General features: G+C 41.5%; 1 protein-coding gene across 3 annotated transcripts in view; it reads right to left on the bottom strand.

Moving 5' to 3' along the window:
* Nucleotides 1-1,528: 1,528 nt before the first annotated feature.
* The window catches only part of LOC127657863 (protein lifeguard 1-like), a 32,809-nt gene continuing 16,969 nt past the window's right edge, over nt 1,529-17,368 (bottom strand). Inside the window, exons 1-7 of one of the 3 annotated variants that reach the window (XM_052146814.1) lie at nt 15,849-15,923; nt 12,068-12,413; nt 11,866-11,975; nt 10,676-10,876; nt 6,839-6,967; nt 2,493-2,636; nt 1,535-2,405 (exon numbers count right to left, since the gene is read on the bottom strand). In XM_052146814.1, coding sequence (XP_052002774.1) covers nt 2,256-2,405; nt 2,493-2,636; nt 6,839-6,967; nt 10,676-10,876; nt 11,866-11,975; nt 12,068-12,398 — 1,065 coding nt within the window. In that variant the 5' untranslated portion in view covers nt 12,399-12,413; nt 15,849-15,923 and the 3' untranslated portion in view covers nt 1,535-2,255. The other 2 variants (XM_052146812.1, XM_052146815.1) reach the window with 2 other exon arrangements.

The raw sequence follows: 17,368 nt of genomic DNA, 5'->3' as shown, positions 1-17,368 counted from the left end.
ACAAGCTACAGTGTCTCGCACCCACTGTGCAATTTGGTGGAGGATCGTGATGATCTGGGGGTGCTTCAGAACATCATGTGCATGTAAAATGGCTAGAAATAGCATTTTAGCTTAGCATAAAGCTAACAATTTACTCAAGGTTTATTTCTATTTCTTCTGCACCAAACTTACTTCTCTGTCTGCTCGTATGAATGTAACACATCATAAGAAAGTGTTTCACCGCTGTTCAAATACACTTTGGATCGCATCATTAATATGTATTAATGTTTTCCATCTGAAAGAACTAAATATTAAATGGGAAACAAATGACAATAAAATACAAATTAATCTCTTCAGTAATCAAAATACTTTTTGAATGTAACTGTATTCTACTTACCAATAATTGTATTTTTTGTGTTTAAAAATGTATTTCGGTCCTCAAATAAAATTTTTCATAATAAATTAAAATATACATAAGTACGGAAGCCCACATGGTGGAAAAAAAAATAAAAGGTGAAAAAATAAATAAATGTGTCTCAGTTCCTTCCTTAAGCCTTAATTTTTTTTCTTCTCTTCAAATAATTTTTTTTTCTCGTAAATTGTTTTTTTTCTCTCTTCAATAATTTTTTTTTAATTATTTATGTGTTTTGCGCTTATAGCCTAATAGTTATTACAATATCTCTGTTTAGTATGATCTTAGTATGTAATAATGATAATAAAATGATTCCTTCATTTTTCACCAATGAATGGATGATCATGAAAGAGTGCACACATCCCTTTCTGTTGCTATAGTAACGGACATCCCTTACTGTTGCTATAGTAACCGACGTCCCTTACTGTTGCTACAGTAACGGACGTCCCTTAATGTTGCTATAGTAACGGACCTCCCTTACTGTTGCTATAGTAACGGACCTCCCTTTCTGTTGCTATAGTAACGGACGTCCCTTACTGTTGCTATAGTAACGGACGTCCCTTACTGTTGCTACAGTAACGGATGTCCCTTACTGTTGCTATAGTAACGGACATCTCTTACTGTTGTTATAGTAACGGACCTCCCTTTCTGTTGCTATAGTAACAGACATCCCTTACTGTTGCTATAGTAACAGTCGTCCCTTACTGTTGCTATAGTAACGGACGTCCCTTACTGTTGCTACAGTAACGGATGTCCCTTACTGTTGCTATAGTAACGGACCTCCCTTACTGTTGCTATAGTAACGGACGTCTCTTACTGTTGTTATAGTAACGGACCTCCCTTTCTGTTGCTATAGTAACGGACCTCCCTTACTCTTGCTATAGTAACGGACGTATCTTACTGTTGCTATAGTAATGGACCTCCCTTACTGTAGTAACGGACCTCCCTTACTGTTGCTATAGTAACGGATGTCCCTTACTGTTGCTACAGTAACGGACCTCCCTTACTGTTGCTATAGTAACGGACCTCCCTTACTGTTGCTATAGTAACGGATGTAACCTCTATGCGTGATCATCGGTGACAGCTAAAATACACAATAAATAAGGTATGGTCTAATTTGACATTTTGTGGTTTTAATTATTAGTAGTTTAGCAACTTGATTCATTCACACCACGGAACACCACAAGTGACTTTCATTAGTTCACATTTAACATTATTTATTTATACAAATTGATATCTATCAGCAACGTAACTTCTTAACCAAGAATATTTATAATTTAAATTGTAACTGTAGTGGAATACAGTTACTTATATTTGGTATTTTAAATATGTAATCCTGTTACATGTATTACGTTACTCCCCAACAGCAATGTGAAAGACTGGCAGAGATCGTGCCAAGACACATGAAATCTGTGATTGAAAATAAGGATTATTCCACCCAAATATTGATTTCTGAACTTAAGTTAAAACATGAATATTGTGTAGATTAAACATGAATATGAACTTGTTTTCTTTGCATTATTTGACAATATTAATGATGTCTAAATGACAATATTTTTATTTTGAATTTGGGAGAAATGTTGACAGTACTTTATAGAATAAACCTAAAATGTTCATTAAACACATACACATAACTATAAATATAAATCCAGAGAAACTGATCATGTTGCAGTGGACTCTTCATTGTTTCCAGAGCATTCATGATTACCAACAAATGATCCAAAATAATCAAACATGCAGATATACTTCAAAAGAGGATATGAGTACAAGAATAGGGAAATATCCTTATATACAATTTTTTAAAAATTACAGAATTTTCATTTTTGATTTTTAAGCGTGATTTCTGTTATACAGTGATGGACATTTATTTGCGGCTCATTCCCACGATTTGCAAGATGTATAAAAAGATGTTGATGATGTCCATATATAGATTGAGTGCAGCAAAGATGTATTCCTCCGGACTCAGAGAGAGTTTCTTGTTCCCTAGAAGCATTTGTGTGTCCACGGCCAAGAACTGCAAGAAAATCAGGCCATTATTTGGTAATTTTGTCATAGGAAGCATTTCTTTAAACAAATATCTTGTATGGAGCCGGTCACTTACACAAGTGAAAATCAGTGCTCCCAGTGAAGCGTAGACGAGGATCAGAATCCTGTTGTACATGAAGGCGCACATGATTCCGAAGACTATTAGTACAATGGCGCACACAAACAGCACTCCATAACAGGACGTGAAGTCATATTTGGTCTGTTTGTAGAGGGCACAGGGGACATTTATTAGCACTAACATAATGCATAGTCAAAGTTAGTTACAATACTACTTAATGTTTTAAATATTCAATGTTCCATATTAAAATTAATATAACATTTGTCATACAAAAAAAGTGTCACAACTGTGTAACTTTTACTGTGTCTCACAAACCTTGAAGTGCACAAAACAGTGAAGACTTGCAAATCAGACATTAAAGACTGATTGGTGATTCGACCAATTCATTAAAAAAGCCTGTTCATTCCAGTAATTTGTTCATGAATTACTGGTTGATGTTGAAGGCAATTCGGGGGCTTCAGTGGGTACGGTTCCGCTGGTTAATCCCCCACGGACCACCCACTCCCCGGTATGCTCGTTTGCTCGAGTCCAGTTCTGGGATGAGACCGGCAGCTCGCCTCAGTACCAGCCAAAGGTCTCTTTCGGAGCTCACGAACCAGATGAGATGTCGATCGCTGCATAGGAGAGCGCCTTGGTGATGCCGGACGCTGAGGAGTCGACCGGGCTGCCGCCTTCATGTGTGGCAGCTCAATCTGAGGCAGACGCGGAGCTGACCACCATACTTGCCAGTGCCGCCGCGAACCTGATCCTTCAGCTTGTCCGCTCTCACTACCCTCGACGGTGGAGCGGTCAAGGGTTATACCGCGATACCCCAGGTGGATAAGGCGATTGCGAAACACCTGTGCCCGCTGAGCACCACCACCTGGCAGAGTCGTTCGGCACTCCCTTCCCAAGGCTGTAGGACGCCGTCGTCTCTGGCGACCAAAGCCTACAGCGCTGCCGGTCAGGCTGCCTCCGCCCAACACGTCATGGCCCTCTTACAGGTCCATCAGGCCAAGGCCTTGCCTGGAATTTGGACATGTGGCTATCGCTTTCCAACCAGTCGTGCTGGCTGGCCAGAACCATCCGACTCGGCTATGCGATTCAATTCGCAAGGCGCCCGCCTGTTCCGCAGCGTTCACTTCGTGTAAGTGAAGGACGAGAATGCTGCCATCCTGCGGGCGGAGATCACGGTCCTTCTGCAGAAGGGCGCGATAGAGCCTGTCCCTCCAGCCGAGGAGAGGCAAGGATTTTACAGTCCTTACTTCATTGTTCCCAAGAAGGGCGGTGGGTTGCAGCCTATCCTGGACCTGCGAGTCCTGAACCGGGCCTTGCACAGTCTTCCGTTCAAGATGCAAAAGCACATTTTGACATGCATCCGGCATCAAGATTGTTTCGCGGCAGTAGACCTGAAGGATGAGTACTTTCACGTCTCGATTTTACCTCAACACAGACGTCTTCAACAAAGGGCGCAGAGGGAGCCCTTGCCCCGTTAGGGGAAGTGGGCTTTTGCATACCCAACTAAATCGATGACTGCCTGATTATAGCACACTCTCGAGAGTTACTGTGTGCACACAGGGGCCTGGTGCTCACACACCTCAGCCGTTTAGGGCTTCCGGTCAACTGGGAAAAGAGCAAGCTCTCCCCGGTTCAGAGAATCTCTTTTCTCGGCATGGAGTTAGACTAGTAGTCAATCTCACAGCAGAGTGTGCGCAGTCAATGCTGAAATGCCTGAACTTATCCAGGCAGGAAACGTCAGTCCCACTGAAGTGCTTTCAGAGGCTCCTGGGGTATTTTGCATCCTCAGCGGTGGTCAAGCTGCTCGGGTTGATGCATATGAGACCGCTACAGCACTAGCTCCAGACCCGAGTTAAGCATGGCGCCACAGCGCATTCCTCTCACGCCCGCCTGCCACCGCCTTTTCAGCCCTTACATTCCTGCGGGCTGGAGTCCCCATACAGCAAGTGTCCTGGCATGTCGTGTTTATGACAGACGCCTCCAAGACAGGCTGGGGCACAGTGTGCAGCAAGCACGCAGCTGTTGGCTCCTGGACAGGACCTTGCATGCGTTGGAACACATACTGCCTTGGGTTGCTGGCAGTACAGCTCGCCCTGTGGAGGCTATTTCCATTGATCCAGGGCAAGCTTGTGTTGGTCCGGACAGACAACACAATGACAGTGGCTTATATAAACCGCCAAGGCGGTTTACGCACTTGTCACAACTCACCCATCACCTCCTCCTCTGGAGTCAGTGGCGACTCAGGTCGCTGCGGGCCACTCATATCCCTGGCAACCTCAACGCCACAGCAGCTGCTCTGCCGTGGCAGGTTACGGTCAGGGGAGACTCCACCCCCAGGTGGTCCAGCTGATATGTTGTCAATTCGGCAAGGCAGATGTAGACCTGTTTGTCTCCCGGGAATCCACCCACTGCCTGCTATGGTATGCCCCAATGGGAGCTCCCCTCGGTACAGATGTGCTGGCACACAGCTTGCCCAGAGGGCTGCACAAATACGCATTCCCCCAGTGAGCCTACTTGCACAGGTTCTGTGCAAGGTCAGGGAGGAGGAGGAGCAGGTCATTCTCGTGGCTCCGTATTGGACCACCCAGACCTGGTTCTCGGACCTCACGCTCCTCATGACAGCACCTCCCTGGCTTATTTCTCAGGGACGGGGCACCCTCTGACACCCACGCCCAGACCTTTCGTCCTGTGTTCTTTCAGGTACAAACAGGTACGTTTCGTTATGCAGGGCAGCTGGCCCAGTGTACCGCTTGTATTTAGCACCTTTCCCCTCCACGAGGTGAAGCAGTGCATTCTTCTCTCCCATTGCAAGTTCACAATCTGTGAGCCCTGGATGTCCCTTCTCCTAGCACTCTGGCTCACAAATTGAATGGAGGATTTCATAGTCGGACCCAGTACGTGTGCTAACATGCCCTGTACTGGGGTAAGTGCTCCACAGGTCTTGGTTACCCCGGTAACCTCCTGCAATGTATCTTCCGCGGTATGGTCTCCCTTTCAGTAGACCCGCATTTCCCTTGGCAGAACCCTCTCTACCCCGGTCGCTGCATTTGTAGAGCTCCTCCCCTACAAAGGGCAGGACCTTTGTATTTTGTATAGAGACCCCTAGTGTCACTATATCGACACGTCCAAAAAATCTCTGTAACTGTCGTAACCTCCGTTCCCTGATGAAGGGAATGAAACATTGTATACACTGCTGTAATGGCTAGGACCTTGTCAGTGCAAAACCTGAATGAATCAGCATTTCAGCTCCCTTTTATATCCATATGTCTGGGGGAGTGGCATTTTAAATTCAACTCGCCAATTCTCGTTGGCCTTTTCTCAAAGACCTGCAGGTGTCTGGGGCTCTCAAGATCGACCCCTAGTGTCACTACATCAACACAACGTCTCGTTCCCTCCATCAGGAAACGGAGGTTACGATAGTAACCGCAATTTTTTTGGACGTGGTGCGGTGGATCCAGTATTAGAGTATTTTAGTACGGTGTTCTTTCCACCACACTGGCAGAAGAATACCTATAATCAAGAAACATTATGAAAATAATTTTGAATTTTTTGTTATTTTGATTTTCTCCCCTTTTCTCCCCAATTTGGCACGCCCAATTCCCAATGCGCTCTAAGTCCTTGTGGTGGCGTTGTGACTCGCCTCAATCCGGGTGACGAATCTCAGTTGCCTTGGCGTCAATCCACGAATCTAATCATGTGGCTTGTTGAGCGCGTTACAGCGGAGACATAGCGCGTGTGGAGGCTTCACGCTATTCTCCACAGCATCCACGCACAGCTCACCACACGACCCACAGAGAGCAAGAACCACATTATAGCAACCACGAGGAAGTTATCCCATGTGACTCTACCCTCCCTAGCAACTGGGCCAATTTGGTTGCTTAGGACACCTGACTGAGTCACTCAGCACGCCCTGGATTGTAACTCGAGACTCCAGGGGTGATAGTCAGCGTCAATACTGGCTGAGCTACCCAGACCCCCGTTCAGTATTTTTTTAATGGAACCAGCTATTATAAAGAACCAGTTATTGATTCCCAACCCCTAATCACCCCGGTGTCCTAGCCAAATTCCTCCCATTGGCACTTCTCAATCATGGCCTCCTAATAAATTCATTGGCTCTATAACTCTACTTTCTCTTCTCCACCAATAGCTGGTGTGTGGTGGGCGTTCTGGCGCACTATGGCTGCCGAGGCATCATCCAGGTGGATGCTTCACACTGGTGGTGGTTGAGGAGATTTCCCCCTATACTAAGTAAAGCACTATGAGTGTCTAAAAAAGCACTATATAAATGTAAGGAATTATTATTATTATTATAATCACAATAGGTATGAAGCGAGATGAATACTGACCTGCAGAGAGAACACTACCACTGTAAAGCAAACCACCACCGTAATACCAACAGCCATCAAAACGGAGTCTGTATCGTAGAAGCTGGAGATCACACCAATCATGTAGGATATGGCAAGAGTCAGAATGGACTGAAATGAAAGAAATCAGTCAGCACACATGTTATTCTTGTAACATGCTTCACCCTTCCATGCAGTTGGCAATCTAGAAACTAGAAACTTAGCGGCTCGTTATGTATGTGTGTTTGTTTGAATGTGCGTGCTTTGGGTGGATGGGTATGTGTGAGTTAAATTTTGGTTGTGTGTTGGCCAGGTAACAAACATATTTGTTCCCATCATGGATGATATATCATACTGTTATTGGTTACTATTGTGTTCAAACAGTTCTAGGCCCTGGTGTCATTTTGATCATGTTTGTCACTGCATTACAAATTGTCTGGCATATTACAGATTTCTCATTAGCCTTTATACGTACCGGGTCAAACTGACCCGCAACAACTTCTTTGTTACTATTTTTTACTATTTGTTTCAGATCCAGATCACCTCTGTGGAAGGTGTCATGAAGTTTCGGATTAATAAGTTACATTTAAGTCAAGTTAAGTTGATGTAAATCGGTGTTAAAAGCTTAAAGGGTAACTAAACCCCTGCTCAGAGTCTGACTCCACCCACTAGCAATATTTGAAAAATGCTGGAAAAGTGGGCAGACCCCAGCGGGGATAGAGGGGACGAACCGCGGGGGGGGGGCGTGCACCTGAGACCCGTAGTGACGGATTAATTGACAGCTGCTGTCAGACTCTAAAATGGAGAGTGACTGGAGTGACGCAAGTAGCTTTGCCACGGAGCGGTCTTTTACTCAAACTGCGGTTTTAACTCCCGCATCGCGATCGGCATCCGACGATGCTAGCGAAGCAGCCGCGCAAGGGAGAATGGGGCCAGTGTCTAGCTCGTACCAAGGGCGTGGTGAGCAGGAACCTGCTTACGTCAGCTCTCACCGCTTACGTCACGAACTACCGCAAACAGCCAATAGGAAAATTCAACTGCAGTAGCCACCGTTCAACCTGAAGAGGGCAGCACTCAGACGTTTTTACACCATATATTGTAGAATTAAAACACTTTATACACAAATGTCAAAAAAATTACTTGAATCAATGACCAGTACTAATAAAGCCCCATTCTTACAGATCATTAACTAAAAAAAGTTGGTTTAGGGTTTAGTTACCCTTTAAATGGGTCAAACTGACCCGGAACCAGAGCATGTGAGCGGAGCGGCATGATTTCGCCTGGAGCGAGGAGCGGTCATTGTTTTCTCTTGCTCCAAGAGCGCTCCACTAATGCTCCATCATTGGGGAAAACAACTGTTAACGACCTTAATGCAATAATTAACCACGTGTTAAGCAGTGATAAACACTATTGCCTGAAGGAAAGATGGAATTTCAGATATATAATCAGAAAGAATGTGATACGCTCCCTATTATCGAGTTCAGCTTGCGGTAAAGCTTGACTTAACTACATGCTTGTGTCTCTTTATTCTTACGTCAACTGGCATATAGTGAAAATGAATGACGGGACGGCGAAGGAGAACACGAGAGGTGATTGCCACGATCAAAGGTTTGTTGGGAAAACATAAAAACATGATGATAATCCATTCACATGTGGAGAGAAAATCTAAAGGTCAGTAATATAGATATATATATATATATATCTGCCCTATTAAATATTTAAAATAATCATATAATCATTCTAATCTGATGCATCTCAATATTAACTGTAGGCTATTATGTCCCGCATTAAATAGAATTGAACTTTTAATGACTTAAAACACAAACTGAACTAATCAACATGTTAATATTGTGTAGTTTGACTTTAATCGATTGCCATTTAAATATATTTTAGAGCCGAAGGATCATTTATGCGTTATACATTTGCAGATGAAGAAGCTCAACAAATGAAAATAGAGCAAGATTTTAAATCGTAAAATGTAAATGCTAGACATAGTTTTGAATGTCGTATCTAGTTTTGATAAAAAAAAATTTTTTAAAAAGTGTAGAATATTCTGAGAATGTTTTTTTATTTTTTCGTTCACAGAATTATTGGGCAATGTTAAACAAAATAGGCAATTATAATGTTTTTTTTTTGTGGTAATTTATCAATTTAAAAGTTTTGTTTTTGTTCTAGTAATTTATAAAAAAATATTTCATTTGGTAATTTATATTTTTTATTTAATGTTTTTTTTTGTTGCATCTAGCAATTTATTGAATTGATCAAATGCAGAGAATGCTGCCGATATGTTTCAAACGTAAGCTATAAAAATGATTTAATTTAGTCTTGGGCTAATTTTAGCATTCTAATAAAGCACATTGTGCATTTATTGTTCATTGAATACACCTTTTGTATGGAAGGTTGTGATATTAATAAGCACATTGAAATAACTTTACAGTGGAGAGGTAGTGAGGCGCTATTTTTGCCATGGAGCAAACACGGAGCGGGGTCTCTCTAATCCAGGAGTGCCGAGCGAGGAGAGGGAAATGGACAACCCGGAGTGGAGCTGGAGCGATTCAAGTATGCTTTGAGCGCGGAGGGGAAATTGTTGCCGCTCCGCTCCACTCACACACTCTGCATTGCATTCAAGTGTTAAAATTAGAGGTAGACGATATATCGATTTTACTGATTAATCATTGCCGATAGTCGCTTTTTCGAACTATCGTTATCAGCAAAAATCTAAGCTGATTTTTCATTATTATTATTATTTCTCATAAATGTTCCTCATCTGGTGATTTCAGGCTTGTTTATTGTTCAAAGTCCCGTGTTATGCAGCTTAATCTTCCTGGTTATTATTGGGTTTTTGGTTGCACAATAAACAATAAAACATTTTGGAGCTTCAATGTCTGTGCCCGTCATAGCAAGGAAAGATAAATAATTTAATTAACATTTATAAATCGAATCGAAAAACTATCAGACGATTAATAGGTTATTGGACCTTTCCACCACTGTTAAAATAAATATATGCGCATATTTACTAAATATATGCGCATATTTAATTCTAGATGCACGCTCACAATCTTACTGTGCACAATTCATTAGTTGTAACCAAGTGTCCGCACAAGCCCTCAAAAGTGAAGCCAAAACGTCTCGATCGCCCCCCGGTGGCTGGTCCTAGTATAGGTCATAAGCCCCGCCTCCCCATGTTATTCAACGGGACGTGAGACCAACTAAACAATTCAATTACACTTCACATATCTTTTTTCCAAAGATAGTTTCTGTCATTTACTGTAGTTTCTATCACGTTGATGTCATTTCAAGTGTTTGTTTCCAAAATAAGTTTGTTTTTAGTTATTTGATGCTATAAAAACGGTGCTGTGACATCATGATTGACAGCTGTGAGTGACAGGTTCTCTGAGCGAAGTAGTCACTGAAGCACCAACTGACTTTTTCGGGATCTTCGGAGGACTGAGGAGATTGGAGCTTTAAATTTCATATCTAAATTTCTATAATTAATTATTTCACACCGTCATAAGTCAAAAGTCAAAGTGCAGAGTGTCCTTGTGATTGATTCAGCGAGTGAGGGCGGGGCCTTGATTTCGCAGCTTTACTTCCTGCTCACTACTGCGCAGGTCTGGTCCCGAAATCGCAACTGCGCAGACTCAAGTCCCAAGATGTCAGCGCCATATCGGGACACTGGCGGCTTCAGTTCTCACCAATAGAAAAGAGCGAAGGGGCGTCAGCCATCTTTTTTTACAGTCTATGTTTGTAACGTATAGTTTGCAAAGTTGAATATCCAGTTTGACTTAGAAATACACCAGATTATAGAAGTAACACTAAAACATCAGATTAAAGATTCACCAAGGCAATGAGGTTCCATGGATGCTTTCTGCGAATCTCTCCGCAGCAGACGATGGTAAAGTATGGTACAATGAATATCACATAGCCAACCCAGTAAGTCCACGAATTCTTCTGTACAAACAGTTTAGTGTGTGGCTCAAATGTGAAGAGAGCCACAAAGCTACACGTCACTGCCAGCTGCAAACTCAACACTGCGAAGACCTAGTAAACAAATAAAAACAGACAATCTCTGAACTGCCAAAATTCACTGTTAGGTTTTAAGTCCAAAACATGAAAAGAGATGCAAGATGCATGCATAATGGAATAATTTGGTTAGTGCATGAAGATATAATCTCTAAAATGACATTGTTAAAAGATTTTAGTAGTACCGCCCACCATTACTTCAATGTTAATTTGATGTATGATGTTGTACATCTGTCGAACAGTTACCGTACGTTCACACCAGAGGCGGTGGAGCGTCAAATCGACCGGAAGTCATTCATTTTCAATGACAGCCAGCGTCTCTCGGTGGCGAGAAGCAGCACGGCGACTCCTGGGCGGCATGGGCGTCAGATGGAACTTCAAGTGCAGTCAACATTATGCTAATGAGCTGTGACACGGTTTGGCGGCAACCTATTGGAATATAGAAGTGCTCCGCTCTAGCGAAGTCTAGAGAACATAACCGTGTAAACTTTGGTTCCCACCAAACATGAGTTCCGAAGACAAAATGCAGGAGAAACTAATTATTACCGTGGCGGGTTTCCCAGTAATATATGATCTGTCCCTGTTTGCTTACAGGGATATAAAACAACCAAGACCACAGTTATTATTACAAATGTATTTTATTTTGATAACAAACAACTATAATTTTAATTACTTTCTGCCATCTATCGATTTCTTATTTTCACATTTTAAAGAGTTCATGAGGATATACGCTACTTGTGATCGGTCGGCAAAAAGTAAATGGTCGACATGTCTGGATGTTTAAATTGCGGCCCCTTTAAATATAGTTCACAAAACAAAGCATTCTGAACAAACGTTGCCACCTATTTCAACTACGTCAGAGCGTCCACGAGCGTCCTTGAGCGGCGAAGGCAGGGCAGCCAGAGCGAATTTTGACGCTCTCGCCACTTCTGGTGTGAACGTACAGTTAAGCCTATGTTGGTTGGTATTTCTCCATATCAGTGTTATAATAACCTGTGGTAGATTACCTTTCGAATGAACACTCTTCTGATGGTTTTGTCATCAAGTCCACAGAAGGTAAACTGCTCATTTTCATATTCTGGAGGTGGCTCGATTTGCACTGGCACGCTCACTGGCCCTTTTACGAAACAAAACAGGTTGAGATATTACCTTATTTTCAAATGTAATCTATATTAAAATTCCCTCATGCAGGATTAGAGTGCTTCTTACCATATGCAGCATGTTGTGTATAAGGCCCAGTGCTGTAAGGACCAGGAATATAAGGATCTGCTTGAGGATATGTGGTTTGTTGATATCCATATACCCCCTGTCCATACATAGGATTCTCACCAGCAGTTGGTGGTGGATATGGGACACCAACAGGTGCGCCAACAGGTGCGCCAATAGGTGCACCAATAGGCGCGCCGGCTCCCATTACTCCATAAGCCATACCGGCTTCATAAGAAGGGGGCATCATAAACCCTGGAGGGGCAGGCTGATCCAGGGTAGTGTCATGTGGTGAGTTTTCAAAACGTGTGTACCCATCTTTGTCTTGTGCCATGTTTGGATCTCAATTCTGGGAAATACCAATATATTGAAAATGTTAAGTACTTGAATGTTAAGTAAGTGAATAACATGACTCCAGGGTTTGCACACATTGTCAACAATGAATATCCATGATTTTTCCAGACAATTATTATTACATTATAATAATAATAAAACATTTCTGGGGTTGAGTTCCATTTATATGTCAGGCACTAATCCTCGGAAACAATGCCGAGCTGCTTTGGACCAGGAGTGGCATAAAGTCACCCAACAGCAATGTGAAAGACTGGTAGAGAGCGTGCCAAGACCCATGAAAAATCTGGATTATTACACCAAATATTGATTTCTGAACTCTAAGTTAAAACATTAATATTGTGTTGTTTAAAAATGAATATGAACTTGTTTTCCTTGCATTATTCGAGGTTTGAATGAGTATTTTACAGCAATTGCTTACAGACCGATTGTTTCACTTTTAATTGACTATAATCACAACTCCAGTGGGTAAGAAGTTTACATACACTAAGTTAACTGTGCCTTTAAGCAGCTTGGAAAATTCCAGGAAATGATGTCAAACCTTTAGACAATTAGCTTCTGATAGGAGGTGCACTGAATTGGAGGTGTACCTGTGGATGTATTTTACCTTCAAACTCAGTGCCTTTTTGCTTGGCATCATGGGAAAATCAAAAGAAATCAGACAAGACCTCAGAAAAAATATTGTGGACCTCCACAAGTCTGGATCATCCTTGGGAGCAATTTCCAAATGCCTGAAGGTGCCACATTCATCTGTACAAACAATAGTACACAAGTATAAACACCATGTGACCACACAGCCATCACACCGCTCAGGAAGGAGACGCATTCTGTCTCCTAGAGATGAACGTAGTTTGTGTGAAAAGTGCAAATCAATCCCAGAACAACAGCAAAGGACCTTGTGAAGCTGCTGGAGGAAACAGGTGGACGAGTATCTAGATCCACAGCAAAACTAATCCTATATCGACATAACCTGAAAGGCTGCTCAGCAAGGAAGAAGCAGCTGCTCCAAAACCACCATAAACAAGCCGGACTACAGTTTGCAGGTGCACATGGGGACAAAGATCTTACTTTTGAGAGAAATGTCCTCTGGTCTGATGAAACAAATATTGAACTGTTTGGCCATAATGACCATCGGTATGTTTGGAGGATAAAGGGTGAGGCTTGTAAGCCGAAGAACACCATCCCACGCGTGAAGCATGGGGGTGCAGCATCATGTTGTGGGGTGCTTTGCTGCAGGAGGGACTGGTGCACTTCACAAAATAGATGACATCATGAGGAAGGAAAGTTTTGTGGATATATTGAAGCAAAATCTCAAGACATCAGACAGGAAGTTGAAGCTCGGTCACAAATGGGTCTTCCAAAAGGACAATGACCCCAAGCATACCTCCAAAGCTGTGGCAAAATGGCTTAAGGACATCAAAGTCAAGATATTGGAGTGCCCATCACAAAGCTCTGACCTCAATCTGGTAGTAAATGTGTGGGCAGAACTGAAAAAGCATGTGCGAGCAAGGAGGCCGACAAACCTGACTCAGTAACACCAGTTCTGTCTGGAGGAATGAGACAAAATTCCAGTAACTGATGACACTTTTCCACAGCACATTACGGTTCGACTCTACTCGCTTTACTTTTCTGAGTTTGCTTTTCCACTGCTGTTAGTGCCGCCTCAACATGGGTGGGATTATAGGATGATCGTCATAGTTGCGCCGCCTCTACTGCCGTGACATCATCTTAAACGCGACACAAAACAATAAACAATAACACGAGCGCTAGCTGTTAGCTTGCTAGCTCATTGTGCTGCATAAAGCAGTTGTTGATGGTGATTTTACACAAGTGTAACAGCTAAATTGGCCTGGTTGATTTAGAAGCTTCCAGTAGCTGGTCAACTAAATAAAGTGAAGCTTTCAAGCAGAGTATCGAGTTAATGTAACAAAACGTAGCATCCTCCATCGTGGCAGAGTCCAGGGCACTCTTCCTCCTATTGCTCGCCAGTCTAGACAGCATCCATTTGGTCTAACCACTTCCACTTTTCCAACAGCAGAGACATTTCCTGAAAAACTCTCTCATTTTGAGTCGTTTTGTTAATCGCTAACAAGAGGAACGTCTGCACCTTGTTTATTGACCACGGCGTGGTTTTGCGCACAGCCATTTCTTTTTACAATTCAAAAGTCGTGGGAACAAATGATACTGTTATCACTGCTGCTAACTTTAAAACTAGCGGGTTGATGTCCCATATGTAGCAAACCCAGTGATGCCAGTAGTGACGATTCTCCCTGACCAATCAGTGATCTGCAGGGTTTTGATGTCACATTTAGTATCAGCTCAGCTGCTTGGAACCGCCACTGAGGTGGTTCTACAAATAGCACAAGGTCACAGTGGAAAACCCCCAAAAAGAAAGCTGAGTCGAATCCAGCTGTACCGTACAGTGGAAAAGCCCCATTATTTTGAGAAGCTTGTGGAAGGAAACCCAAAACATTTGACCCAAGTTAAACAATTTAAAGGCAATCCAAATACTAACAAAGTGTATGTAAACTTCTGACCCACTGGGAATGTGATGAAAGAAATAAAAGCTGAAATAAATAATTCTCTCTACTATTATTCTGTCATTTCACATTCTTAAAATAAAGTAGTGATCAACACTGACCAAAGACAGGGAATGTTTTCTACCATTAAATGTAAGGAATTGGGAAAAACTGAGTTTAAATGTATTTGGCCAAAATGTATGTAGACTTATGACTTCAACTGTACATAAGTTCGCTATAAAAATATTTATTCACAATAGAATTATTCTAAAACTGTTTTGACCCCCATTACTTTTCTTGTTGAAGGGTTTAAAGATTTTAAATTTACTTTCAACAAAATCTGCGATAAATTCAAACATGGCGGCGTGAGCGCGAGACAGAAAGTGAAAGTATTAGAAAGCAACGATTTAACTGATATCACGCCATAACATGAGTAAACATCAATACATAATTACCAACATATGATTATATAAACACACAAAATAAATGTATAAATACTGAAAACGATAAAAGAACACAATACGGTAGAACAAAAGAGATAAATCAGCGTTAAGTTGCGTAACATGAAACTCTTCCGTATTTCAAGAGCTGAACATTTAAACTTACATATTGTCGTTGTGTACTGTAGAGGGAAAAATATCGTTTACAGCCTCAACCCACAAAACCGAGTAAACTTAACAAACTTTACAGCTCGTCACAATGTTTTTATTGTTCTCTTGTGAACCCGCTCCTTCACTTCTGACACCTGCTGTTCCTTTAAGAGCAACACTCCGGTAAAGTTGGAAATATATTCACAGATTCAAGCTTCCCGGATCAATAACTAATTACAGAAACGTTCTTAAAATACAAACGACACCTCTTTCCAACCGTAGTAATGTAAACAACGAGCTACAACCTCATCAAAACGAGCCTACCTCAGAGCTGGAGAAATTACATTGATCGTTACGCGCATGCGCAGCCGGCTGAGATGCAAGACCGCAGGGACCGTCTGCAAAGTGCAAATCCGATGAGCGCTACAACAAAAATATCAATAACTTCACTGTCACACATTGTAGTGTCACCAAATTCAGTTCACACATCAGTGGTCTCCTGCTGGTTATACTACAACACTTAGTTTGGGAAAAAAATGCCTTTGTATAATCCTGTGAAATTTTAAAGGGACAAACATTTTCACTAACTCTAGTATGAGATAACCAAACTAAAGTTCTAAAATTCTTATAAAATGTATAAAACGTATATTCCCCAAACTTGTGCTCTGAATGGGATATTTTTCTGAGCATTTCACTATTAGTTATGATGATATAAATTCATATGATTAAATTGTTGAATTGATTTATAAGGCTAATTATTATTATTATTTAAATGTAAGACTTGAGCTATGCAAATGACTGTTATTTATGTATATATAAGTTGGTTTGGGCTCAAAACATGAAATGCACAGAGAGTTTAATGGTTATGAACCAAATGTCCAACAAATGTTAAACTCTAAACTAACTTTACTGCAGTCTCGCGCACTTTTAGCGATAATCTTTGCCGTGGATAATCTTATGGAAACTGTTTCGGTTCATTGAATAAATCGCTCTTGTTTTCCTTCTTGCTCGTATCCCTCCAGCTGTTTCCACGTGCATGCATTACTGTGGGTCATGCGCGCTCCCGTGCACATCCCAATGCACGTTCACATTCACTCTGTAAACCCTTTTTTACTTCCTGTTTGTTGGAGTGCACGAGACCCATACGTCACCACATACATATTGTATAGTTATTTAGGAATAACCATTCCCAGTTGAGACACTAACTGTCTATATATGAATTATGAGCAATTTTGAAAGTATCTTAGTATTTGGTAATGTGTTGCTTTTGCTTTAATGGCTTCCAAAGACATGAAGAAAACATGCTGATCATAATTTGAGAATATTCCAAAGTGCATCTTGTGTGCTTTAACGGAAGGATAAAAAGCATTTACAATGGAAGTCAATGGGGTCAATTTTTATAGGGTTTAAAGGCAGAAATGTGAAGATTATAACACAAATTATTCTGTTAAAACTTGTGTATTATTTGAGCTTTAAAGTTGTTTAAATCATAATTTTTAGTCATTTGAGGGTTTATGGGGTTACGTCGTCATGGCAACGAAGTTGTAAAATTGGCTATATTTTACACATATGCCTTTAATAAGTGATTTTATCACAGTAAAATCATAGTAACACACTTATTGTTTATGTCTTGTGTCTATACTTTTGAAACGGTGAGTATTTTAACATTTACAGATTAAACCCCATTGACTTCCATTGGAAGCGTCTCACTAAAACACACATTTGTGCTTGGAACGAGACGAAATGAATGTTTGTGTTATTTAATATTGTGCCAAAAATGCTGTCGATTGTGCTTAACTCGTATTGAACCTGGAATATTCCTTTAACCTGATCACTAATATGCT

Source organism: Xyrauchen texanus, chromosome 17 (genome assembly GCF_025860055.1).
Source record: "Xyrauchen texanus isolate HMW12.3.18 chromosome 17, RBS_HiC_50CHRs, whole genome shotgun sequence".
Lineage (NCBI taxonomy): Eukaryota > Metazoa > Chordata > Actinopteri > Cypriniformes > Catostomidae > Xyrauchen > Xyrauchen texanus.
This window is presented reverse-complemented; position numbering and strand designations above follow the sequence as displayed.